The 26,956-nt window shown below is 50.1% G+C and overlaps 2 protein-coding genes across 2 annotated transcripts in view; one reads left to right on the top strand and one right to left on the bottom strand.

The window, feature by feature from the left end:
* EMC4 (ER membrane protein complex subunit 4) overlaps positions 1 to 326 on the bottom strand; it is a 5,525-nt gene extending 5,199 nt beyond the window's left edge. The window contains exon 1 of the mRNA XM_015412750.1: positions 154 to 326. The gene's annotated coding sequence lies outside the window, so the exon portion shown is untranslated. The remainder of the gene's footprint in view (positions 1 to 153) is intronic.
* A 171-nt stretch (positions 327 to 497) lies between these two features.
* Positions 498 to 12,910, top strand: SDR39U1 (short chain dehydrogenase/reductase family 39U, member 1). Its single transcript, XM_015412752.1, has 6 exons — positions 498 to 619; positions 3,522 to 3,628; positions 6,121 to 6,203; positions 7,337 to 7,458; positions 7,902 to 8,045; positions 12,291 to 12,910. The coding sequence occupies exons 1-6, from the start codon at positions 604 to 606 to the stop codon at positions 12,704 to 12,706; spliced, it is 888 nt and encodes a 295-aa protein (XP_015268238.1). The 5' UTR covers positions 498 to 603; the 3' UTR covers positions 12,707 to 12,910.
* Positions 12,911 to 26,956: the final 14,046 nt, after the last annotated feature.

Genomic DNA, 26,956 nt, shown 5'->3' with positions numbered 1-26,956 from the left:
GGAGCCGGGAGGGGGCGGGGTTTGGGGAGGGGAGGGGCCTCCGCAGGGTCCCCTAGAGCCCACCCTTCCAAGCAGCCATCTTCTCCAGGGGAGCTGATCTCTGTCAGCTGGAGATCAGTTGTGAAAGCGGGGGGGGGGATCCCCAGGCCTTACCTGGAGGCTGGCAACCCTACGACGAGAGAGGGGGGAGATCTATCGCTTTGAAGGTCCGGCAAATGTTGCAGATAAGGCCTTGGCCGGGATTGCTCCGCGGGACCCGCGTGGCTTTCCTTCAGGCTTCCTCTCGTCTCCCTGATTTGCAAAGATTTGCCGCTCTGGGGTTTGACACTCTATAGTAAAGTGTCATTCCGGGGGGGAACAGCTGTTACCAGGACGACAGGACCGTAGAGAAGAGACGCCAAGGCTCTAGAGCGACGCCACTGGGTTCGCAGGATATCCTATGGTTGCCGGAAGTGTAGGTTCTGGGAGTATTATTTTTTGAACCGGCTCTAGGATAGAGTCTCGGCGGGACCCTTTCCATCTCTATGGTCTCCCCCACCACCACCTTGCTTAGAGGAGGCTTCGTGGGGTCTCGTTGCGCCTGCGCGATCCGCAGCCTTGGCCATGAGAGTGATAGTCGGTGAGTTCCTCCAAGGAGGACGCGTGCGAGGAAAGGTTGAGATTGCAAACCGAATTTGCTTGGCTCTGTTGCAGACAAGTCCGCAGATTGGGTTGACCTTCGGTTGGCTGTGGAGGGGAGGGGCCGCTTTGAGTGTATTTGATTTATTTAATGCAACAGCTCAGGGCATGGTGCACATCTCTCCCCCCCCCCTTCATTTGAGCGTTGCAACGACCCTGTGAGGCTGAGCGTGTCTGGCTGGTCATGCAATGAGCTTCCGTGGCAGAGTGAGGATTTGAACTCCGATCCTGTTCTAAGCATTGCCTCAGCAGGCAAACCAATTTTAGGCCATAAGAATCTTCTTGACATTCTAGGTTTCAGCTATAATTCTAGGGATCTAATAATTGCACTGCACAGGTGCTCTCTGGGCTATGGAGTTAATACAAAGATGCTGGCTTGTGGTTTATTGACGTTCGTTGTGTCTTTCCATCAAACACATTCACTTGCCATAAAACGATAATACACTGAATGTCAGGGAACCTAGCCTACAATGTTCCCTCTAAGCTGTGGAGTCTTGTGAGCAAAAATTCTACTTTGTGAGCTACTAGCATTAAAGTTGTGAGCAAGTGATTTGGCTACTGAATAAATTAGTTTGCTCTGAAGCCCTCCTTCCTGAGCCAAGACAAAAATCTGTGAGCTGGAGGCTAAAAAACTATGAGCTAGCTCACACCAACTCAGCTTAGAGGGAACACTGCCTACAACCACAAAGAGAGAAATCATCATCATAAGTTAATACAAAGTTGCTGGCTTGTGGTTTATTGACGTTCGTTGTGTCTTTCCATCAAACACATTCACATTGCCATAAAACGATAATACACTAAATGTCAGTGAACCTAGCCTACAACCACAAAGAGAGAAATCAACATCATAACTACCTGATGGAGTCTCAGAGCTTACAATCTCCTTCCCTTCCTCTCCCCACAAGACACCCTGTGAGGTTGGTGGGGCCAAGAGAGCTCTGAGAGAACTGACTGACCCAAGGTCACCCAGCAGGCTGCATGTGGAGTAGGGAATCAAACCCATTTCTCCAGGTTAGAGTCCACCGCTCTTAAACCACTACACCAAATCCACATCCCTAAAAATTTACATCCCTAAAATCACAATTGGCTATAATACAATAACGCAAAACAGCATCCAGGATCTTGGATAGATGACAGTGTGCCATAATAAACAAAATATGGCTGCTGTACCAAATTTGACCCTGCAGAATACGTCGATGCAGTGTTATCCTCAAATCATTCCCAATACCTTCCAAATTTGACGCTGCAGAATACGTAGATGCAGTGTTATCCTGAAATCATTCCCAATACCTTATATTTTTACACCAATGTGCCCCTGACGAACCGAGAACAGTGTGTGCGGAAGTCGTAACATTTCATATTAAAGAAGACCATGCCAGGTAAGGTGGTCTGAGAGAATATGACTGGGCCAGGGTCACCCAGCAAGCTTCCGGGGAAAGGAGTTTGTAAACTGCTCGAAGACTCTGAGTGAGGGGCGGGGTATAAATCCAACTCCTCCTCCTGCTTCTGCTAATGAATCTGTGAAAGTTTGGATGGCTGATCGGCTAAAATCTTCTTGACAATTGTCCACAGCCCTATAAAACTAGGGATGTACCAGCAGCTATGGATTGGTATTTTATGGAAGAATAGATGGATTTTGCTGTGCAGCCTTGTGCTTCCATCACCAGTTGTGTATTATTATATTTAAATTTCACATATTTTTATATAATGTGTATTTAAATGTCATGTTTATCCAGTCTTTCTTCCAAGAAACAAGGTGTATTTTGAGCCCTTCCACTAAAGACGAGTGCCAAACTGGTGTTGTAGCTACATTTGCAGCCTCGGGCTGGAAAGACTTGGGGTCAGATCCCTGTCACTTCCTGAAGAGCTTTGGGCGAGTTGCTGTCTGCCAGCCCAATCCACCTCACGGGAATTTATAAAATGGGAGTGGAGAGGGAAATGATGTGTACCAGCCCGAGCTCTTTGGAGAAAGAGCAGAAAATGTCACACGCAAAGAACGGAACACAGCATTTTATCGAGCACTCTTTGTGGTTTCAAGCGCTTCACACACAATTGCCTCAGAATCCTTACCACAGCCCTACCGGGTATGCCAGTAGCATTATCTCCATGTGACGGACAGTGGGCTGAGGTGAAAAAGGAGTGCCCACGTCTAAAGCCCCAGAGTGAGTTTGTGAGAAGGAGGAGGTTCTCATTCTGTTCGCCACTGTGCCCCCACCAGCCGCTGTCAGGGGTGCGTGTAGAAGACAGGACAACAACAGAGGTGGTGGTGTGCCCTTAACCTATTGAACACTTGGACAGAGCTATGCTGTGTTAACAGCTCAGAATCCTTACCACAGCCCTACCGGGTATGCCAGTAGCATTATCTCCATGTGACGGACAGTGGGCTGAGGTGAAAAAGGAGTGCCCACGTCTAAAGCCCCAGAGTGAGTTTGTGAGAAGGAAGAGGTTCTCATTCTGTTCGCCACTGTGCCCCCACCAGCCGCTGTCAGGGGTGCGTGTAGAAGACCAGACAACGACAGAGGTGGTGGTGTGCCCTTAACATATCGAACAGAGCTATGCTGTGTTAACAGTGTTGTGGTCGCTGTTCCCTCTAAGCTGAGTTAGTGTAAGCTAGCCCACAGTTTTTTAGCCTCCGGCTCACACATTTCTATCTTAGCTCAGGACGGGTGGCTCCAGAGCAAACTAATTTCTGCAGTAGCCAAATTGCTCGCTCACCACTTTAATGCCAGTCGCTCACAAAGTAGAAGTTTTGCTCACAAGACTCCACAGCTTAAAGGGAACATTGGACTTGTGTTGTAACATGAAACGTACATTCACAGAGATCACTTCCATGTTTGAATTAGGGGGCGGAACCGGATTTGTGGGCCGAGCCTTAACGCAGCTGCTGAGGAGCCGTGGGCATGAGGTGACCGCTGTTTCCCGCCATCCCGGGAAGGACCGGATCACCTGGGTATGTGACAAGGTCTAAGCTTGAGCCAGGACTCAGGCGGGATTGGGTGAACTGTTCCTCTGAAGCGTGTGCTGTGTGTGAGAGCCACCGGGGGGGTTTAGTGGTCAGGGTGTTGAGCGAGGGTCTGGGGCAACAGGTTCAGTTCCCTAGTAAAGGTAAAGGTAAAGTTTCCCTTGCTGGAAAGCCAGTCGAGTCCGACTCTAGGGTTGCGGTGCTCATCTCCGTTTCAAAGCCTAAGAGCCAGCGCTGTCCGAAGACGTTTCCGTGGTCATGTGGCCGGCATGACTGAACACCGAGGCACATGGAACGCTGTTCCCTTCCCACCGAAGTGGTCCCTATTTATCTCCTTGCCATTTCTTGCTTTCGAACTGCTAGGTTGGCAGGAGCTGGAGCTAAAGATGGGAGCGCACTCTATCGTGTGGCACCCGGGTCTCGAACTGCTGAACTACTGACCTTCCACAGCCTGCAGTTCAGTGTCTTAACCACTTGAGCCACCGCAGCTCCCTACCAAGCCATAAAGTTGATTGGGTATCCCTGGAACCATCACTGGCCCAGTGAATTGTAGAGACAGAATGGATGAGAGAGGCAAATCACCTACACTGTTCTGAGCCCCTTAGAGGTGGCTAGTAAGTCTCAGCCGACTTGTGGCAACCCCAGCAAGGGGTTTTCAAGGCAAGAGATGAGCAGAGGTGGTTTGGCATTGCCCTCCTCTGCAGAGTGTTCCTTGGCGGTCTCCCATCCAAGTGCCGACCTCACTTAGCTTCTGAGCTCTAAGTAGATTGGGCTCCTTGCCCTGCAGGCCCGAGAGCCAGTTTGGGGTCGTGGTGAAGAGTGGCGGACTCTAATCTGGAGGACTGGGTTTGATTCCCCCACTCCTCCACGTGCAGCCAGCTGGGTGGCCTTGGGTCAGCCACAGTTCTCTCAGAGCTCTCTCAGCCCCACCTGCCTCACAGGGTGTCTGTTGTGGGGAGGGGAAGGGAAGGAGATTGTAAGCTACTCCGAGACTCCTTTGGGTAGTGAAGGGCAGGGTATAAACCCAATCTCCACCATCCACCACCTCCTCCTTTCTTCTTATTTCTTCCTCCTCCTATTAGGGCTGCTAACTCTCCCTCCAGAGGAGACTAGGGGGGCCGCCATTTATCGTCCTGGCCCTGCTCCCCAGCTGTTAACAAAACACTCTATTTAGTATTTGAAGCTGTAGCCAAAGAGTGATTAACACCTGGAAATCACTGCCACAGGAGGTGGCGGCAGCTACAGGCATGGACCGGCTTCAAAGGGAATTGGATAAACACGTGGAGTAGAGGTCCATCAGTGGCTATGGTATAGATAGGAACTCTCAGTCTGGGGCAAGTGATGCTCTGTCTTCTTGGTGCTTGGGGGGGGGGTCAACAGTGGGAGGGCTTCTAGTGTCCTGGCCCCACTGGTGGACCTCCTGATGGCACCTGGTGTTTTTGGCCACTGTGTGATGACAGAGTGTTGGACCAGATAGGCCCATTGGCCTGATCTAGCACTGGCTTCTCTTATGTTCTTACGTTCACTGTTCAGCTCCAGCTCAGGAAGAGTTTTGCATGCTGCATTTTTAGATGGGCTGCCGACATTCTGATCTGAGTGCTCCTCCCCACAGCAGGGCCTTTTCCGGAGTGGCCCCCAGTTCTGTCATGCTCGTTACAGGCAGTTTAGTAAGGTATTCATTGAATTTTTCACTGTCTATGGTTGCTTCCTAATGGTGGCAGATGGAAGACTGTGTGCGTAGAAAACTCTTGTAGGGAATCTCTGTTGCCTTTGCTTTTGTGGCATCCGGGAAACTGGAGAACCTTTGCTGTGTGGATGCAGCTGTGAAGAGCTTTTTGGTTTAACCTGAGACTCCCCAGCCCTAGCTGAGGTCTCATGCAGCTACAGCACATCTGCTCTTGCAGAACTAAGGGACAGATTTGGACTGGGTGGGAGAGCTGTGAGGTGTGTGTCATTTGAAAGACCTATTTATAAGATTATGCATGGGAAAGAGCAGGTAGGCAAAGAGGTACTTTTCTCCCTTTCTCACAATACAAGAACTCGTGGGCACTCCATAAAATTGCTGAGCGGTCGGGTTAGAACGGATAAAAGGAAGCACTTCTTCACCCAAAGAGTGATTGACGCATGGAATTCACTGCCACAGGAGGTGGCGGCAGCTACAAGCATGGACGGCTTCAAAAGGGAATTAGATAAGCATATGGAGCAGAGGTCCATCAGTGGCTATTAGCCACAAGGTATAGATAGGGGCTCTGGGGCAAGTGATGCTCTGTCTTCTTGGTGCTTGGGGGGGGGGGGTCAACAGTGGGAGGGCTTCTAATGTCCTGGCCCCACTGGTGGACCTCCTGATGGCACCTGGTATTTCTGGCCACTGTGTGACACAGAGTGTTGGACTGGATGGGCCTTTGGCCTGATCCAACATTGGCGTCTCTTATGTTCTTATGAAAGACCGGTCCTGTGTCTCCTCTTCCTTCTGCCCCCAGGATGAGCTTTCCCGTTTGGGGCTCCCCCCCTGTGAAGGTGCCGTCAACCTAGCTGGGGAAAACGTCCTGAATCCCCTTCGTAGGTAAGTCCCCGCAGAGGTGTAACTTCCAGATGAGTTCCCGTGGCCGTCGGTGTTGAATATAACTTTCCAGCCGCTCTTCTTGTTGTGTTAATAGTCATACTATTAGCGTACTACTAGCGTGCTAATAGCGTGAGGCAAAAAGGATGCCAGTTGTGATAAGCGTGGTGGGACCGGAGGAATCCCCAGTCTTGTTAAACCCGTGGAAGAGGCAGTGGACACCCAAGGGAGAGGGTGGGCACTGAGGCGGAGTGGGCGCAGGCACAAAACCTCAGGAGCTTCCCGACCTCCTGCAATGCACGGCCAGTTTCTGCTCTGCAAAAATACAATATAAAGCTTAGCAGTACATACAGAGTAATACAGTACTAGTTACAGACAAACGACAGAGTTCTAGTACACTATCCATTTGCGTGTCCTTCTTCAGGTTTGTCATTCTGTAATTATTTCTTCATTAGAATGAAGTGCAGCAAGCCATATTTCAAAATGCTAATTCCTATACGATTTTTTTGATGTACGCTCCCGCGCTTAGATTCTGGTGACTCGGGAGCTCCTATAGCAAGCTCTAATGTGACTGGGTCTACAGCATATCATAATTGGCTAAGCTTCCCTCAGTGAGAGCTTGCCATAGGAGCTCCCCAGTCACCAGAATCTAAGCGCGGTAGCGTACATCAAAAAAATCGTATAGGAATTAGCATTTTGAAATATGGCTTGCTGCACTTCATTCTAATGAAGAAATAAGAACAGAATGACAAACCTGAAGAAGGACACGCAAACGGATAGTGTACTAGAACTCCGTCGTTTGTCTGTAACTAGTACTGTATTACTCTGTATGTACTGCTGAGCTTTATGTTGCATATTGCAGTGTTATTGTTGTAATCTTGTTAATAATTGAATTCTAAACATTGCATGTAAAACCCAAGAAATATTGTTTAATTGTACACGGTGATTTACTGTTTTACTAGATATTATACACCGTGGTCCTGTTTGCTGCCAAAATACAAAGCAAACCTTTCTCCTCTGTGTTTGTTACCGGGAGGACAACTTAGCAGGCTCCTCTCGGGTGCGCATGCACCGCCGACGTCTGCATTGGGACGAGAATGGTTGTGACACCCTGTCGGTTTCTCTTACCGCTGCAGGTGGAGCGAATCCTTCCGCCAGGAGGTGGTCGCCAGTCGGGTGGAGACCACAAAGACTTTGGCGAAAGCCATTGCAGAAGCGGAGCACCCACCTCGCTCCTGGGTCCTTGTCACCGGCGTAGGTATTTAGCCCTGTGCTGAAGCGTGGTTTTGCTCCTGATTGGTTGGTTTTATCCCACCGGATGAAAGTACAGTGTCTCCTTTGTCCTGAGTACAACCGGTTTTGACTGTGTAATATGGCCCCCCAAAAAACCCCAACCACCTTGATGTCCTGGGCAGAACGCTGGCTGCAGCCTCTCACTTGCCTGCCTGGCCCCCCCCCCCCAATCGTTGCTGAGACACTGTGATGACATGGGATGCTCACAAACATTCCACCTGTACAGGGTGAAGGTGTCAGCATCAACATGTTGACTGGCGCTCTGCCACTGAGCCACAGTCCCCCTAGAGTCTTAAAAGAACAGGAAGATCTCCTAGAAATCATCTGTGCACCAGGGGCAAATGGGAAGATCTGCCCTACTACAGCCAAACACTGACCATCTCTTCCTGTGTCCTGTATCCCACCAAGGCTATTACCGGCCCAGCCACACCACCAAATACACCGAGAATAGTCCCGGCGGGGACTTCGACTTCTTCTCTCGTCTGGTGACCCGTTGGGAGGCCGCAGCTCAAGTCCCCGACCAGGCCACGCGCCAGGTGGTGGTGAGATCCGGCAAGTACATCCTCGGGGGTTGAAAGTTTCTTCTGAGGGAGCAGGCAGCGGAGCCATTCCTGACTGGCTGATGGGCCCCCAAATCCATTTAATCTTGCGTCGGCCCCAAGTTCAAGGGGACCGTGCCTGGGATAGGGGTCTGAGTCCTCCTTGCTCTGTTTTTATCTGAGGCAGTTTGGTATGTGAGGCATCCCCCCGTCCCTGGTTCACAAGCATCTTTTTCCATACCTGGGATAAACTCATAAAACAGGCCACCCTCCCCAGTCCTGTCTAATACGGACATAGTTCTGAAAAAAACCCCACATCCATTCTGAAATTCCATAAACATACCTGTCGCGGGAAGTGGCTAGCAAAGGCCTCTCGAGGCTGCCACCAGTGTTCCCTCTAAGCTGAGTGAGTGTGAGCCAGCTCACAGTTTTTTAGCCTCTGGCTCACACCTTTTTGTCTCAGCTCAGGAAGGAGGGCTCCAGAGCAAACTAATTAATGCAGTAGCCAACTCACTCGCTCACAGCTTTAATGCCGGTAGCTCACAAAGTAGAGTTTTTGCTCACAAGACTCCACAGCTTCTAGGGAGCATTGGCTGCCACCACTTTGGTAGGGGTCTCCTGGGGGAGGGCCCCGCGCACCCACCCACCCTACCCCTTCGTACGCTCTTTGCTAACAGGTTTCCCCTCATAAGTAACCGAATGAGGCGCGAAGAACCAGGCAGAGTAACAAAGTAGTTTTCTTAAAGAGATTTTTTAACAGCAACTGTAGTGCAAAAGCATGTAGGGACAAGTAGGGAAAATGAGCAAAGTAAAAGCAGGTAAATCAATAAATTAATAAATCCGGACACGCCTGGCTGTACTGTCCTAGCTCTCTCTAGGTCGGTGGTTCTCAACCTTCCTAATGCCGTGACCCTTTAATACAGTTCCTCATGTTGTGGTGACCCCCAACCATAAAATTATTTTTGTTGCTACTTCAGAACTGTAATTTTGCTACTGTTATGAATCGTAGTGTAAATATCTAATATGCAGGATGTGTCTCGGCTCCTAAGACCATCGAAAATTTGTGTTTTCCGATGGTCTTAGGCGGCCCCTGTGAAAGGGTCGTTCGACCCCCAAAGGGGTCGCGACCCACAGGTTGAGAACCGCTGCTCTAGGTCCTTGATCTCAGACTGACTCGCCCCTTTTGGACGAGGGATCCCTCCTTCCACGGCAGCCTCACCAGCTCTGCTCCCTGGGAGTGAACCCCGCCTTCCCACTCTGGGTAAGGCCTTTTATTCCTTCTTCCCAGGCACCACCCTCTGGCTCCTCTGCTAGTGTACATTTTCCCTCCAGATCCCCTCACAACCAGTCACAAGGTCCAGAGGGGACCTGGGAAATGTAGGCCCTGATAGCTACTCCAATACAGGCTTCCCTGGAGCCACTAGGCCTCCCTAGAGCCTATAGGCTGCGCTACAGTACCATATTCTACAGTACCATATTCTGTACCATATTCAGTACCGCGCTACAGTACCATATTCTGGTAATGGACTTGCAACTGAAAACTGAGCTACAGAACTTTCCGGGCCTTGGTAAAGTATACCCATTTCCCTCCCGTTTAGGGTTGCCAAATCGGACTTACCTCGCCGGTGGGGGACTCTGGGGTGGCTCCCGGAGCGTGTGCGCGCCGCATGCACGTCACAATTTTTATTTTTATTTATTTATTTATTTATTTATTTAACCTTCGATTTATATACCGCCCTAACCCCCCAATGGGGGTCTCTGGGCGGTTTTACAACTTGTAGTGCTAATCACTATTATGGATCTCTAACTATGGGCACATTCTCAGGGGTTGGGTAGGCCTACCTAGCACCCCGGTGGTGGCGGCTCTTCCTTCTGGTCTCCGGCTTCGGCTTCCGTTTTCCCCTCAAATGGCTGTGGCCCCGCCCCCAGCATGCCCGGCGTCATGACGTCATTTCCCTGTAACGTGCACGCTGGGGTGGGGTTTCACCCGGGGCCCGATTCCGCGGGGGCGGAAATCGGGCCTCCAAAGCGGGGGGAAATCCGTCCCCTGGGGGGACTTGGCAGCCCTACTCCCGTTGCTTATCCCCTGCCTGTTCCCCATGCTAATGTAGGATAGTGGTTCAGAGATGGAGCAGGTACCTGGGAAGCCTCTAGTTCAAATCGCGTCCCTGTGATGGCCTCACTGGATGGGGAGGGTAACTCCCCTTTTTAACCCTCATTCCCCAGCGTGTCGCTGTTTGCAATGGGGTTGCCAGCTTCCGGGTGGGGCCTGGAGATCTCCCGCTTTTACGACTGATCTCCAGCTGACAGAGATCAGCTCCCCTGGAGAAGACGGCTGCTTTGAAGGGTGGACTCTACGGCACTGTGCCATGCGGAGGCCCCTCCCCAAACCCCGCCCTCTCCCAAATCCACCCCCCAAAGTCTCCAGGGGTTTTCCAACCCAGACCTGGCAACCCTAGTTTGCTATACAGGAGTAATAATACTGGCCTACCTTAAAAATTGTTGTACTGAGCGAATAAGTGCAAAGTCTGGAACACTTTGCTTTGTCATATAAATGTTTATGATTGCTAGATAGAACAGCAAAATCCCCACTTGGTGGATAGTAAAAGCCACACAGTGGGGCCAGGTACAAAAGATTTTGCTTACCAAGTGAAGAATATCTCTCTTATATATAAAGCTCATTTCGTGTGAGTCCTGGAACACGCTCCCACAGGCTTTGGCCAGGAGACTTGTCGATCATAAGGTCTCGCCATCCATTGGTGACTGCGTGCCCATGTGTTGTCAACGTCCCACCCACCCTCCGATAGAACCACTGCCCAGCCTTTCCGACTCAGTAAGCTGCTAGGCGGCGGAGCAGGCGCATGCTCCGGCGGACAAAAGGGCTTGCTCGCCCGGCGCCCTGCCTTCTCGCCTCCTTCTCCCCTCCCTGGTGGCTGTTCCGGCCTCCACGGTGTGCCGCCTGCTGCCCTGACGCCGGCCTCTGCTGCTTCGCCAAACCCGCGCTCCTCCTCCCTCACTCTGCCTCTGTCAGGGGCTGTGGGCCAGGCTGGCGATGGTGCAGCCTTCTGTCCCGCCGCCGACTGCCTGCAGGGACCGGCGCACACCCGGCCCCGCACCTCCAGGTGGGTCAGGGGCTGCCTTGCACTCGGCCGGGGGTCTGGGAGGGGGGGAGCACGCCTCCTCCACGACGCCACGCTCACCCAGGCCCTCTGCTAGAAGCCCGTTGCATTTCGGGCCGCAACGGGCCTTCCTCCTAGTCCATGTATAAAGAAAACTCCAAATTGTACACACTGCCACAAAAATGTCGCTATTGCTTTGGTGGCCGAAGTGACATCTGGCATCTCGTGAGGCCATGTCGCTATCGTCCAGGGGTGCCTTTTCTGCCTGCCAAGCACAACCATTCTGAAGGCTGACGCTTCCACCCTGTGATGTGGTACAGGGAGCTGGCTGACAGCTTCATGCCTTTTCCCTCAAGTTTTCCATCATCCGCGTGGTGTAGGAAGAGTGGCTCACCTGGGTCAGGGCAGCTGAGGTTGGACTCCTCAAACCCACTGGGTGACCTAAGCTCTCTCAGCCTGACCTACCTCACAGGATGGTTGTTGTGAAGGACAAGGTGCATTGGGAGGGACATGATATTGTAAGCTGCTTTGGAGCCCTGTTGGGGAGAAATGTGGGGAATCAACGTCCCCCCTTCCCAGGTGGACAGAAGCTAGAGCTGAAGGGAGGAGGCAGTGGGGGGGGGAGCTGGAACAGCCAGTGATGAGGAGAGAGAAATAGATATAAATATACAGGGCTATTATTGGGCAGGAACGCACAGGAACGGAGTTCCGGCTGGCTCCCGAGTTGGCCACGCCCAGCAGGAGCTCATTAGCATAATAGGCCACACCCAACAGCAGAAACTCATTAGGATTGGCTACATTAGGGGTGTGTGGCCTAACATGCAAAGGAGTTCCTGCTACAAAAAAAGGCCCTGGGTTTTGACAACAAACAAGGTAAACAGAATAAGAAGCAAAAGGTGGGTGTGGCTGGATGAGCACACTTCTGGTGACATGGGGGTGCGGTCTAATGTGCTAATAAGCTGTGCTGTCACGGGTGTGGCCCAATATGCTAATGAGTTCCTGCTGTTGGGTGTGGCCTATTATGCTAATGAGCTTCTGCTGGGCTTTTTCTACAAAAAGAGCCCTGGATATATATTCCCATCCCCCAATGATTTATTATTGATTCCCCGTTCCCCCCCCCCGCCCCGTTTTGCTCCCAGGTGTCGTGTTAGGCAGAGACGGTGGAGCCATTGCCCAGATGCTGTGGCCCTTTCGCCTCGGCCTGGGGGGGCCCATCGGGTCGGGCCTGCAGCCTTTTCCTTGGATCCACGTGATGGATTTGGCGGGCATCATAGCCCATGCGCTGGAGCACGAGGGCGTCAGCGGGATCCTGAACGGCGTCGCTCCTTCCGCGGTCACCACCAGTAACAAGGATTTCGCCCAAGCCCTGGGATCAGCACTCCGACGCCCCGCCGTGCTGCCCCTGCCTGGCTTTGTGGTCTCCGCTGTCTTTGGTTCAGAGCGAAGCATCATGTTGCTGGAAGGGCAGCGGGTGGTGCCTGAACGGACCCTGGAGAGCAGTTACCATTTCGCTTTCCCCGACTTGCCCTCCGCCCTCCGGGACATTCTAACCTGATGGAGGGGAAAGGGGGGGACTAGCTTTAATAGCACTTTCTCTGCATGTTATAAAGGAAGGGAGAATCAAGGGCCGTTTCCTTTCTCCTTGGCTGTGAAGCCCTCACCGCGCCTTGTACATATAACGTTTTAGTAAGCTGTTCAAGAAGGTTTGTCCACTCATGCCCTGTTTGTGGGGAAAAAACCCTTTCTCGTTCTAGAACTATCCAGCAGTTTGCTCCATGGCAGTTTCTTTTTGCAGAATAAAATGTGTCGATGGTAGAAATGGTCTTGTGGGAAGCATTATCTGTTTGCTTGTCATACGGATGTTCTAAGCAGCTGTATGCTGAGTTAGACCCTTAGTCCATCTAGCTGAGCATTCTGATGGTCATCAGCTCTCTCTAGGCTCTGAGGCAGAGAAAAGACCTTCCCAACGCCCTGAAAACTGTAAATGGTGGCAATGAAATTCAGACCTTCTGCCTCCCCCAAGTGGTGTTCATGCTGTCTACCTACCACGTAGCAAAAAAATTTCAAAGCAGAGAAAGAGCAGTAGCGTTGTGGGCTAGTGGTCTTTCAGGGAAGCTTGTCTGCCGTTACTAAAATCTCCTGACTAAGTAGACCCTGCTATGCTTCAGAGGAACCCTTTTCCTGGAACCAGGTTTGAAAAGCACTGTTACAAGTGCTACCCAAGCAGGACTTCCAAATCAGGTATCCTAAAATGGGGGGAAAAACCCTCTCGATTAGGGCTGTGCGCTCAGTAAAAATCAAGGCAAATAAATACCCAGAAAATACCTTATTGGTATTTTGGGGTATTTATTAAGCTGAACTCAGATTAGCGAATCTGCTTGGCTATTAAATAGCTGAGCCTGAATAAAAGCCAAAAAAATCGGCTTTTATTTGGGTAGCTATACCTACACCGAAGCAGCGAGCTCACCTAGCAGGGCTTGCAAAAAGCATTTAAAGGGATGTTCCTTTTTTTAAAGGAATTTGCCTTCTTAGCTACTGCATCACACTGCTGACTCACATTCAGTGTATGGTCCACTAAGACCCCTAGATCCTCTTCGTACATTCTACTGCCAAGACAAGTTTCCCCATCCCATAATTCTGCATTTCATTTTTCCTACCAAAATGCAGAACTTTACATTTATCCTTGTTAAAAGAGTTTTCCAGCCTATCAAGACCATCCTGTATCCTGACTCCGTCCAACCATCTTTTCTGCTGGTGAAAAAAGGAAGGGTCACCTCTGACACACACACACACACCCAAATGTCTATGTTGGAGATTATGAGATCTGCAGGAACAAAAGCTGTGCAGGATGGATGGGAGCTGTAGTGAGGAGGAGAACTGGGCAAGACTGGTGGAAAAGGTGTCAGGATCCAACCCTCTCTTTCCAAGGACTGGACACCACCAGGATATGCTGCGACCAGTTGCCCGAGAAGAGAAGGGACAGAGTCTCCATGTCCTAAGGCAGTGGCCCTCATCAGTCATAACACACCCACCATGTTCCTATAACATGGGTGGCATGCTCTGGTGAGCTCTCTGGAACCTACTCAGAACAGTCATTCTGCTTCACAATACCCTAACGTTCTGAGCCTGAAAACACACTTCCAGAATGCCTTCTCGTTCTCCGGCTCCCGATAAGCACGGTCTTCCATGAAATTCCCTCCTCCAGTACAGTTCTCCTCTTTTTCTCGACCGCGTCGTCCTGCTGTGGTTCTTGCCGCAGGGCCTCCTGTTGAAGAACGCGTCCTCTGTAATGATGGAAAGCACTAAAATTTACTCCTCAAGTCCTCAACCCTAACAAAGCGTCCCCTAGGATCATCAGGGGGAAATGTGCTGTGGTTAAATCATCATTGGGTGGGAGTTTTCGATGAGCTCCCCACCTTTGGATTGGTCCAAAAAGGGAACTTCCTGCTTCTGAGGAACTATTGAAAATATGAACCAGACAGACGCTTAGTTTGTGTTACGTTATGCCAAGCCCAGATACCTGATGAGGCAGGTGTGGGGGATAAGGCTGCTCCATCTCCTAGATGAGGCAATATCTGAAGATTGTGTGTTTAGTTAACAAGAAAGTGGGTTTGGGGTTCAGTACTCTGTGGTTTCACCTTGTAGATTTCCCCAGTAGCTGCTTGTGTATGTGCATAGGATAAAGCCTTTACAATTTGTACCTTTGTCTTTGAGATACTTCCTGGGTTATTTCCCCTATGAACAAGTCAGATTAAGGTCTGATAAATGCCTGTTTATTAGTAAAGGTAAAGGTTTCCCTTGCTCGAAATCCAGTCGAGTCCGACTCTAGGGTTGCGGTGCTCATCTCTGTGTCCAAGCTGAAGAACCAGCGCTGTCCGAAGACGTTTCCGTGGTCATGTGGCCGACATGACTAAACACCAAGGCGCACGGAACGCTGTTACCTTCCCACCGAAGTGGTACCTATTTATCTCCTTGCAATTTCTTGCTTTCGAACTGCTAGGTTGGCAGGAGCGGGAACTAGAGACGGGCGCTCACTCCTTCATGCGGCACACCCGGGTCTCGAACTGCTGAACTACCGACCTCCCACAGCCTGCAGTTCAGCGTCTTCACCACTTGAGCCACCGCAGCTCCCTGTTTATTACCCAGCTCCCTGTTTATTACCCAGCTCCCTGTTTATTACCCAGCCATTAAAGGCAGGCAGTCGTCTTGCTTTACATGTCCCACTTACTGGTAACTTACCCTGTTTATGTTCTCTGTTAGTACGTCATCCTTTGTTTCAGTTAGTGAACCCATATGAAGGTTAAAGTTATTCTCCCCTCCTGATACGATCTCAATTTAAATAAATTTGGATCTCCCGAAGTTTTCCCTGTTTGGGCACTGAATGTGGCGAGCACTGGACGATCAAGGAAAGGTGTGAGCCCCTGGAAGGCTGGTGAGGTGGGGAGAAGAGACTAAGGTAGTTTTCCCAGTTCTGGGTTGGGAAATACCTGGAGATTTGGGGCGGGGGTGGAGCCTGAGGAGGGCATAAGGTTACCATTCCCCAATTTGGTGTGAGGGATCCCCCACTTTTGTGGACTGCTGCCTGCCACCGGCCAGCTGGTCAGCGGGAGGAAATTCCCCCCCCCCCTCAGAGCGATGTTGGGCAACATGCTGATGTCACCTGGAAATGACGTAGGCATGTTGGTAATGTCAGGGGGGTGATGTTCTGGTTTGGGGGCAAAACTCTATGGTTTGAGGGCAATTTTATCATAGAGTTTTGCCCCAAAACCAGAGCGTTGCCCCCGATGTGCCAATGCCACTTCTGGGTGACAAGTGACATCACTTACAGTGACGTCAGCAATTCAGGGGCGATGCTTCTGGCTCCTGGAGCGTCTCCCCCCACCCTCCCACTGGCGTCTCTAAAAGTCCCGGCAACCCTAGGAGGGCAGGGCTTCGGGAGTGGAGGGATTTCAATTGGGGTATAATGCCATAGAGTCCACCTACCAAAGCAGCCATTTTCTTCAGGTGAAATTATCTCTATTACCTGGAAATCGGTTGTAATCCCATGAGACATCCGGCCGCTACTTGGAGGCTGGCAACCCTGGCCTGAGGATGAGTTCACACATTACAACCAGACTTCTGGTTTTGGTGACTTCAATGGCAGTGCACTCCTTTGGAGCTCCGATAGGAGCAGCCCATGACGCGGCAGACGGGAAGGGTGCCGGGCAATTCCGCCCCCCCGGAGTCCTTGTAGGGGACTCCTAGCCTGGGGCGCAGGGGGTGCCTCTCCCAAGGCCACGACCAAGGGATCGAGGCTCCTCCTTGCCCCAACAGGTCCTGCCGCCACGGCACCATCATGGCACTAAGAGGCGTACATCGGACAAGCGAGCAGGTGATCTAGCGAATCTACAAAGCTCTCCCTACCTTTGTAGTTGGCATGGAATGAAGCGTGAGTCCCATTTTTTCCTTAACTGGCTGTGTGGTTAAGCGCCCATCCAAAGCCCCAATCTGTAGCGATGGAGGGGGAGGGACTTTGACCCCCCCACACAACTTCAGACAAACTGTTTAAGCGATAGAGGGGGCTAGTAGAAATGGCGATTCTGGATTGAATCAAGTAAAGCACAGATCCAACTTAAGCGACTCTTTAAATAAACTTTTGGCGATGAAATCGAAGTACTCTCCTGGAACTACAAGATCAGCACATCCGGCTGCCAAACTGGAAGTAACTACTGACTTTCCCAATATGTTGGCTACAGTACTGTGTTCTCTGTTGGACCAGATGACTAACCTTAATAATAACTTTGAAGTGCTCCAAAAGAAGCTGAAAGAGACGAACTTAAAAACAGAGGAAACGGCAAAATCAGTGAAAAAAGTTGAAGCCAAATGTAATTAAGCAAAGACTGGAGGTAGTGGAGAAAGAGAGGATCTCTGACAAAGATCAGCTTTTAAGACTACAGATGGAAAAATCAGCTTTTTCTCTGAGATTTCAAGGTGTTCCTGAACAGAAGAGTGAGAATCTGAAGGAAATCTTAAGTGAAGCGTTGGTTTTGGTGACTTCAATGGCAGGCGCACTCCTTTAGCGCTCCGATAGGAGTGGCCCGTGACGCGGCGGACGGGAGGGGTGCCGGACAATTTCGCCCCCCCCCGGAGTCCTTGCAGGGGACTCTCAGCCTGGGGCGCAGGGGGTGCCTCTCCCAAGGCCACGACCAAGGGATCGAGGCTCCTCCTTGCCCCAACAGGTCCTGCCGCCACGGCACCATCATGGCACTAAGAGGCGTACATCGGATGAGCGAGCAAGTGATCTAGCAAATCTACAAAGCTCTCCCTACCTTTGTAGTTGGCATGAAATGAAGCGTGAGTCCCATTTTTTCTTAACTGGCTGTGTGGTTAAGCACCCATCCAAATCCCAAATCTGTAACGATGGAGGGGGAGGGACTTTGATCCCCCCCACACAACTTCAGACGAACTGTTTAAGCGATAGAGGGGGCTAGTAGAAATGGCGATTCTGGATTGAATCAAGTAAAGCACAGATCCAACTTAAGCGACTCTTTAAATAAACTTTTGGCGATGAAATCGAAGTACTCTCCTGGAACTACAAGATCAGCACATCCGGCTGCCAAACTGGAAGTAACTACTGACTTTCCCAGTATGTTGGCTGCAGCACTGCGTCCTCTGTTGGACCAGATGACTAACCTTAATAATAACTTTGAAGTGCTCCAAAAGAAGCTGAAAGAGACGAACTTAAAAACAGAGGAAACGGCAAAATCAGTGAAAAAAGTTGAAGCCAAATGTAATTAAGCAAAGACTGGAGGTAGTGGAGAAATAGAAGATCTCTGACAAAGATCAGCTTTTAAGACTACAAATGGAAAAATCAGCTTTTGCTCTGAGATTTCAAGGCGTTCCTGAACAGAAGAGTGAGAATCTGAAGGAAATCTTAAGTGAAGCGTTGGCCCCAATGACAGGTTTAACTGTGGATGTATTGCAAAGCGATATGGATATGATCTACAGGACATATCCAGAATTCATTAAGAAAAAAAACCTGCCTGGGGAGATAATGATAAGATTCTCAAAGAGATCTACAAGAGACGTGGTATGGAACAACCCTAAAAATCAAAGATGAAGAAATCAGAGTCTTAAAAGACAGACCATTTGAAATAAGAAAGAAGAGGGAACACTACAATAACTTAACTAGCTTTTTGCAGAAAAACTCCACACCATACAGATAGATAATACCTGAGGGACTTCTCTTCAACTATAAAGATAAAAAAGGAAAGATTGACTCTGTTTTAAAAGCGAAGATGTTTTTGGAACTGCAACAAAGATCAGCAACTGACAAGAGAACAACAGAGGAGCAAGATATGGAAGAAGAAAGCAGCTGCGGCCCCAAAACTCCTGAAAGTCCAATGGAAATTTGATAAAAAGAAAGATAGAGGAAAGAAATTGAAATAACAGAATTTTATAGGCTTCTTTAAGCTGTTCTTACTTGATTTAAATAAACAAATACAAGTCTGTAATAGAAGCTACAAGAAATAGCTACTTTCCATTAACCTTATTATAGAGGGAACTGTGACTAAGCTTATGATTAATCATCTTGTATGATCCTTGTGTAGCTTAATTTTTAGATTCGTGTTTTAGTGTTTTGTAGTGTTTGTAGTCTGTAGTGTTTGTAGGATGAAAATAATAATACATTTTAAAAAACCACAAAGGTCATGTGGCAAATATGTGGAACAAGGGGCGGGACCCGCGATACTTGCGGGGGGGGACCTCCACACATATGAGGCAGAGGAGGTAAGTTCCCCCCCATCCCGCCGGTTCCCCCGTCTCCTCCACCACCCCCGCTCGATCTCCCCCCTTGCTTCTCTCCCCCCCGGCTCCGAAGCCGCACGGGCCTCGCTGCTCTCTCCCCCCCCTCCGAAGCGGCTGCGGCGGTGGTGAGGGAGTTCGCAGAGCCTTCCCTGCGCATGCGCAGGGGACGCTCTGTCACTTTTGGGGGGATTTAAGTATCCCCCTGATATTTTTTCCGGGTTTTTAGATTTTTGTGCACACCTGGGGACTGCCCCAAGTGTGCACAAACATCTCCCTCCCCCCCAGGGGCCCCTGATGTGCGGAAATAAGTATCCGCATGCAGGGGGCACCTTGGCTATTAGATATATAGATGTCAACAGATGTGGAACTCTGTGCAGTGAAGTTACTGTTGTTGTTATTTATTTCCAAGGTGTCTCGGGACCCAAAAGATATTTGGATCATGGCTTGTGGGTGGGGGCCATTTAGGGGTCTGACTAGATGATAACGCTAAACACGAGTTGAGTTGGGGAAAATTCCAACCCAGCTTGCGTTTAACGCATCACCTGGGGCTCACCTTAAAAACTGTGTGGGAGGCAAACTGTCTGGCATTCAAACAAACAGACTGCCCCTCCCCCCAATTTTAAGGTGAATCGCAAGTCACACATTAGACGCAAGTTGGGTTGGGTCACAGTGTTCCCTCTAAGCTGAGTTAGTGTGAGCTAGCTCACAGGTTTTTTAGCCTCCGGCTCACACATTTTTGTCTTAGCTCAGGAAGGAGGGCTCCAGAACACACTAATTTATGCAGTAGCCAAATCGCTTGCTCACAAATTTAATGCCGGTAGCTCACAAAGTAGAATTTTTGCTCACAAGACTCCACAGCTTAGAGGGAGCCTTGGTTATGTCTGACAGGAAGTCCTTGCAAGGGCTGCCTGAGGGATTTTGTAATATGCGAGCCGGTGCCTGTGTGACCTAATAGAAAAGTTCAGTTCAGCCTGGCACGCCACCATAACAGGATCTAAACGTAAAATGTCGCTTCTGCCGGTGGAACGGAAAGGCTGCGCGACAAGTGACAGATTCCGCATGTGTTTTTTTTTTATTGGTTGACTGATCCGTAGAATGCAACCTGCTTTCGTGAAACAGGGCAGGCTCTCATCCCTTTTGTCAGCGACAAGTGAGGAGCATAAATTTCTCGGTGCAGCCCAGTCTGCAGCAAGTCTCTTTCATGATTCCGAGGTTCATCGGCATGAATTTGTGCGGGGAACGGTTTCGTTTGGCTCGGCTCGCTGTTATGCTTCGGAGTCCTTTGGCCGTGCTTTCCTGTTGAAAATCTAAGACGGTTTCCAAATCTGGTTCAAAAAATGAGAGCAGAAGGATGAATCCCCCTCACTTCTTATCTACTCTCCCGAAATTAATAAGAGACCCCCGATCTATAAATGTGCGGCACCCTGGGGTTGCCATGGAAACCTGGTGGAGAGGCCCGAGGGAGGCCATTAAACTTGGATTAAGGGGACAGCCCATCACTGGGAGCCGGCGTGATGTAGTGGTTAAGAGCGGCAGCCTCTGATTTGGAGAACTAGGTTTGATTCCCCACTGCTCCTCCACATGAAGCCTGCTGGGTGACCTTGGGCCAGTCACCGTTCTCTCGGAGCTCTCTCTGCCCCGCCTACCTCACCGAGCGACTGTTGTGGGGAGAGGAAGGGAAAGGCGATTGTAAGCCCTGAGCCCTACGGGGGAGGGCAGGGTATAAATTTGAAAAAATAAATAAATAAATAAATAATAAGCCTCTTTGGGACTTCTTCGGGTAGAGAAAAGCGAGGTATAAAAAAACAACTCTTCACCCTGCTTCTATTCAGCCCAAGGCTTTATGGGACAACGCAAACCTTGATGCTTCCTTGAACACTTAGGGGGTCTGTCTCCTTCTTTGCCCAGAGTGTGTTTTGGGGAGGGAGTTAATAGAGGATTAGTTGCTGTAGATTTGGTCCTACAATGCCAAAACCACGGCCACACAACCCGGAAAATCTACAGCAACTAATGAACTCCGGCCGTGAAAGCCTTCGACAACATACCGTGTTTCCCCGAAAATAAGACACTGTCTTATATTTATTTTTCCTCAAGAAGACACACTAAGGCTTATACCACAAATGCATAGAAATCCTGCTGGGGCTTATTTTTTGGGTAGGTCTTATTTTCGGGGAAACGGTATTAATAGAAGATTTACAGGGAAAGCCTTCCTATCCAAATACCCTCCAGTCAAAGATTATTTAAACTCCAAAGAGGGTAGCTGCTCAGCATCTCGGCTTAAAGGAGAGGGAGGGGTGACTTTTATTTATTTACTATTACATATTTCACCCCACCTTTCCTGCAAGGAGTTTAGGGTGGTATTCACTGGACCCATCTCGTGTGTGTTAAAAGGGAGGCGCTGTCGTGAACTCATTGCTTAGTCTCCACTTAGGATGCTTCATGGGTAGGGAACAGTGTTCCCTCTAAGATGGGTTAGTGTGATCTAGCTCACAGTTTTTTTTAGCTTCCATGGGTAGGGAACAGTGTTCCCTCTAAGCTGGGTTAGTGTGATCTAGCTCACAGGTTTTTTTAGCTTCCATGGGTAGGGAACAGTGTTCCCTCTAAGATGGGTTAGTGTGATCTAGCTCACAGTTTTTTTTAGCTTCCATGGGTAGGGAACAGTGTTCCCTCTAAGCTGGGTTAGTGTGATCTAGCTCACAGGTTTTTTTAGCTTCCAGCTCACACGCTTTTGTGTTAGCTCAGGAAGGATGGCTCCGGAGCAAACTAATTTACGCAGTAGTCAAATTACTCGCTCACAGCTTCAATGCCGGTAGCTCACAAAGTAGGATTTTTGCTCACAAGACTCCACAGCTTGGAGGGGACGTTGCTGCAGAGCCAACAAATTTATGCAGTAGCCAAATTGCTCGCTCACAACTTTAATGCCAGTAGCCCACAAGGTAGATTTTTTTGCTCACAAGACTCCACAGCTTAGAGGGATCGTTGTGACTGGCATCCTCAGAGGTGTAACACAGAAAGATGGAGTACTCTCTGTGTCAAGGTGAGAAGAAAAATGGTAGGCAGGGGATTTGGGGTGGCCAGCCCAGGCAAACTGGACCTTGCCAGATCTTGGAAGCTAAGCAGGGTTGTCCCCGGTCAGTATTTGGATGGGAGACCACCAAGGAAGTCCAGGGTTGCTGCGCAGAGGCAGGGCAAGGGCAAACCCACCTCTGAAAGTCTCTTGCCTTGGAAACCCTGTGGTTTCAACCATAAGTCGGCTGTTGCTTAACCTGATTGGGCCGGCCCTTCCCTTTTTGACACTCACCGCTACTGCAGGTTTTAAAAAAACCAAATCAAAATAAGATACATATATAGGTAATTGAAAGACTTGGAAAACAGGAGGCCTAAATCGGAAAGAGGTGTGAGCTCTTGGCATCGTGTATCTTAAAAAAAAAACACCCCCCCCAAAAAAGCAGTGCCTCGAAAGTTTGTGCTTACCTGCGATATCTCGACGAGCGTTGGAAGCGGCGTGTTCTTCCGTGAGTCGCACACATTCGTCATAAAACTCTTGCCCACAAAGTGTCCTTCGTGGGTCTTCCTCGTCTTGAGCAGAGACGACGGCCGTGAGGGACAGGACAAGCAAGACTGCCTCTACCTCCCTCATGGTGCGGAAAGGGCCTCTGCGAACGACTGTTTTCACAAAGGGCAGCTGGGCAGACCTCTCCTGGCTATGGACAGTATCCACGGAGTGCCCAGCCCGTGCCTTTTACTGGACCTGTCACGGCTTTCAGAGAGGCTGACAGGTCATCAAGCAGCTTTTCCTTATATGATCTCAAGGTACCCATAAATGCATGTTTAATCACCCGTTCAAAAACTTAGAAGCTTCTGTGCTCCAGGGGTAATATTGGGGGGGGTTTTGGGAGTGAAGTGATGGGATGGGTATTGTCCAAATGACCTCTGGGGGGGGGGAGTGAAGTGATGGGATTGGTATTGTCCAAGTGACCTCAGTTGGTAATAGGGTTGTCAGGTCCCTCCTGGCAACTGGCGGGTTTGGGGAGGACTTGCAGGGAGGCCCAGCCTTCGTACAGCGACGTGTCTGTGTCACTGCCCAAGTGACCCGAAAGTGATGTCATCACTTTCAGGATGTCAGAGCGACACTCTGGTTATTTGGGCAAAAACTCCATAGTAAATTTGGCTTCTACCATAGAGTTTTTGTCCAAATACCGGAGTGTTGCCCCCGACGTCCCAGAAGGGACGGTATCACTTCCAGGTCATGTGAGTAATGATGCTGGATCTCTCTCCTTTTCTGGGAGAGATTCCCCCCACCAGCCAGATGATTGGCGGCAGGGAGGTGGGGCCTGAGTGAGGGACCCCCGCCTTCACCAGGGGATCTGGCAACGCTAGTTGGTAATATCATCTCCCCATTTATTTCTTCTCGGGTTATCCCTTTGGCTGTGTTTTTTGTTTTGTTTTTATTTTGGCCTGAGGTGGGTCCATTGCTTCTAATTGCTGAACAAGTAGCATGGAAATGTTCTCTTTTGTGTTCTTGTCTGTATCATCAATATATCTAATTCTGAATATGGTCAGATCTTTGGTTACTTTAATCTGCAGATGAGAGCCATGGGGGGAGAACCATTGGGAGGGTTGACGCTCTAAATAATAGAAGCAGTACATGTAGCTTTAAGAATCCGAATAGCCATTGTGCAGGTCGCTAGGCAACCACAACAGTATTGCTGGCTTCCAAGCCTTGGTGGTTTCCTGTCCCTAAAAGGCAGAGAGAGAGGTCAGGGCTCTTTCCAGAGCTGTTTTGGCCTTTGAGGGAGTATTCATCAGTGCAACCAGGCAACTCACTACAATGCAACTTGCGTGATTCATCCAGGCCTGGCAGCTTGCTACTATTCAACAGCAAGCCTCCCCATGAAAGCCAGTATGGTGTAGTGGTTAGAGTAGGATCCGGGAGGCCCAGATTCGAATCCCCACTGTGCCATGGAAGCTTTCTGGGTGGCCCCCTGGGCCAATCACACACTCTCAGCCTAACCTATCTCTTAGGGTTGTTGCGAGGGAGGGTTGCCAGGTCCCCCAGTGGAAGCAGGGGTAACCCACTTCCCCACTGCCTATCAGGTGGCTGGTGGTGGAGACTTCCCCCCCCCCGAAAAGTAGGGCCCAGCCAACATTGCAGTGACGTGATCCAGAAGTTATGTCATCCCATCAGCAACAGCAAGGTGACATTTGGTATTTGGGCAAAAACTCTACGGTAGAAGCCAAATGGAACATAGAGTTTTTGCCCAGATACCAGAGTGTCACCCCGATGTCACTATGTGATGACGTCACACCCAGGTAGCATCGGAAATGACATAGACAAGTCACTGCAAAGTCAGCTGGGCCTCCCTCCCGCATTCAGCAAGTTCCCCCCCCCCCCATCTCCCACCGGCAACTGGCAACCCTGTTGTGAGAACAAAACGGAGGCAGGAGAATTATGTAAGCTGCTTTGGTTTCCCGCCAGGGAGAAAGAAGGAACATAAATGAAGTATATATAGCTGAAGGGGGGGGGCAGATAAAAAGTAGGCTAGTGCGTGGGTGAGGAGACGGGATTGGAAAGGGTGAGAGGGCTGCCGAGAGGAAGGAAAGAGGACAGATATAGTGTGTGGCTGGAGATATAGGGGAAAGTGATTATCTGAAGTGCTCCCCCCCACACACACACACAAGTCCTTGTGGGTTCACCATTTGTCAGGACATCTAATTCTCAACATGACTCCATTTGTGGATACTTCAGATAGGACATGGAAACCTGATGTAGACTTTGTGAGCAATTATGCCCCATTACAAATAGTGGGCATTCTGTGTACCTTGCTCAGAGCCAAGAGAGATTCACGCTGCTGTTCCCTGACTACCCCGCTTCCTTGACCATGATTCAACCGCAGCTCTTTTTGTCCTCTGACTACCACACTTCCTTTACGGTGACTTAACAGCAGCTCTTTCTGGACCATGAAGAAGGCCGCAGTGGCCGGCTGGCTCTCCCTGTCCCTCATTATGGCCGCCTTTGGCACTGGATTCGCAATGGTGCATCTCTTTGGGAGCACTTCTGACCACGCCTTTGCCACTGTATGTAATAAAGCCCAGAAAAGAACATAAGAGAAGCCAATGTTTCTGAACCATGAAGAAGGCCACAGTGGCCGGCTGGCTCTCCCTGTCCCTCATTATGGCCGCCTTTGGCACTGGATTCGCAATGGTGCATCTCTGTGGGAGCACTTCTGACCACGCCTTTGCCACTGTATCTAATAAAGCCCAGAAAAGAACATAAGAGAAGCCAATGTTGGATCAGGCCAATGGCCCATCTAGGCCAACATTCACACAGTGGCCAAAAATACCAGGTGCCATCGGGAGGTCCAGCAGTGGGGCCAGGACACTAGAAGCCCTCCCACTGTTGACCCCCCACCCAAAAATGGATGATCCCGCTATGAATTATCAAGAGATCTCAGGTAACCCCCCCCCCCAATATTTTAAAGCACTGTTTTTAACATAAGAGATGTTCAGACCTTGAGTCTCCTTCGAAGTTAGGCTTCCGGTTTTGTGAGTTTTTTACTACATGCTTTAAAAGGGGAGGGGTATCTTTGTTCTTATTCCGGTTTGATTCATTTGACTAAGGAGTGAATGTCAAAGGGAAACCACTGGGGGGGGGGCATCAAAAGTCTAGGATGGTTAACGTGGCTGGGTCAGTGCCTTGGAGAGAAAAAAAATCTGCTAAGACAGGAAGCTCACAGAGTGACCTTCAGCCCTTCCCTGCTTCTCAGCCTAACTGGCCTGTTGTGAGAATAAAATGAAGGAAGGGCTATCATGACCACCACCAGCCGGTGGTGGAAGGGTTTGGTGTAGTGGTTAAGTGCGCGGACTCTGCTGGTATGACCCTGGGTCAGTCATAAGTTCTTTCAGAGCTGTTCTCTCAAGGGCAGTTTCTGTCAAGAGCTCTCTCAGCCCCACCTCCCTCACAGGGTGCCTGTTGTCGGGAGGGGAAGGGAAAGGAGTTTGTAAACTGCTCTGAGACACCTTTGGGTAGTGAAGGGCGGGGCATAAATCCAATCTCCTCCTCCTCCTCCTCCTCCTCTTCTCCTTCTCCTTCTCCTTCTCCTCCTTCTCCTTCTCCTTCTTCTCCTCCTCCTCCTCCTCCCCCCCCCGCGCGGTGGCACTGCAAGGCATGAGGAAAAGAGTACTCCTAACTTTAAGTGAAGTAACTGGATGCTGGATTCTGTTTCTATTTGGGTACTCTCCGGAACCAGCTCAGAAGGAACAGAGTTGTTCAGTGAAACATGTCCTGGTCTTGGCCAGGATTTCAGTGTCCCAATTCGGGAAGCAGGATTGTCGTAGGGATGCCAGTCTCCAGGTGGGACCTGGGTGTGGTGCTGCTCGTTAGGGTGTGGGGTGCAGGGGTGCAGGCAATTCAAAGACGACAGGATACAAGCTTGCAGGAACTGTCTGAATGAATGAAGGAAGGAAGGAACCTCCTCCTCTCACGCAGCAGGTTTATTTATACACCTTTCTTCCCCCTTCTCCCCCCCTCTCCCTCCATAAGGGAGTTACAAGCATTAGAGCATCCTTTTGGAATGTGTGTGTGTGTGTGTTCAAGTTCTCTCAGGCAAGTTCTTATCAGTTGCTCCCCCTCTTCAAGGTTAAACCATCTGCGTAGTGAGCAGTAAACAGATTCCATCTCGGCCTCTCATGACGTACAAGGATTTCAGCTCCCAACCTCCAGCCAGGAGAATCCTGGACTGCCCTACACCTGGGCATCTCCTGCAATTACAGCTCATTATCTCCAGACCACAGGGATCAATTCCCTTGGAGAAAATGGATGCTTTGGAGGGTTGACTCTGTGGCATTGTACCCCACTGAGTTCTATTCAGACATTATGGATGTTTCGGGGGGTGGGCTCTGTGGTATTGCACCCCACTGAGGTTCCTGACCTCCCCAGGCTCCACCCCCAAATCTCCAGGAGTTTCACAGCCTGAATCTCGCAACCCTACTCCCCTCCACATTCGTGGCCAGGTGGGGA

Source organism: Gekko japonicus, unplaced genomic scaffold (assembly GCF_001447785.1).
Source record: "Gekko japonicus isolate JY-2015 unplaced genomic scaffold, Gekko_japonicus_V1.1 scaffold669, whole genome shotgun sequence".
Taxonomy (NCBI): domain Eukaryota; kingdom Metazoa; phylum Chordata; class Lepidosauria; order Squamata; family Gekkonidae; genus Gekko; species Gekko japonicus.
This window is presented reverse-complemented; position numbering and strand designations above follow the sequence as displayed.

Bases quoted from the DNA above. Each gene is read 5' to 3' on its own strand.
- SDR39U1 (XM_015412752.1), top strand. The intron at 3,629-6,120 runs GTATGTGACAAG...TTCTGCCCCCAG, and splicing joins GGAAGGACCGGATCACCTGG to GATGAGCTTTCCCGTTTGGG. The intron at 7,459-7,901 runs GTATTTAGCCCT...TATCCCACCAAG, and splicing joins GGTCCTTGTCACCGGCGTAG to GCTATTACCGGCCCAGCCAC.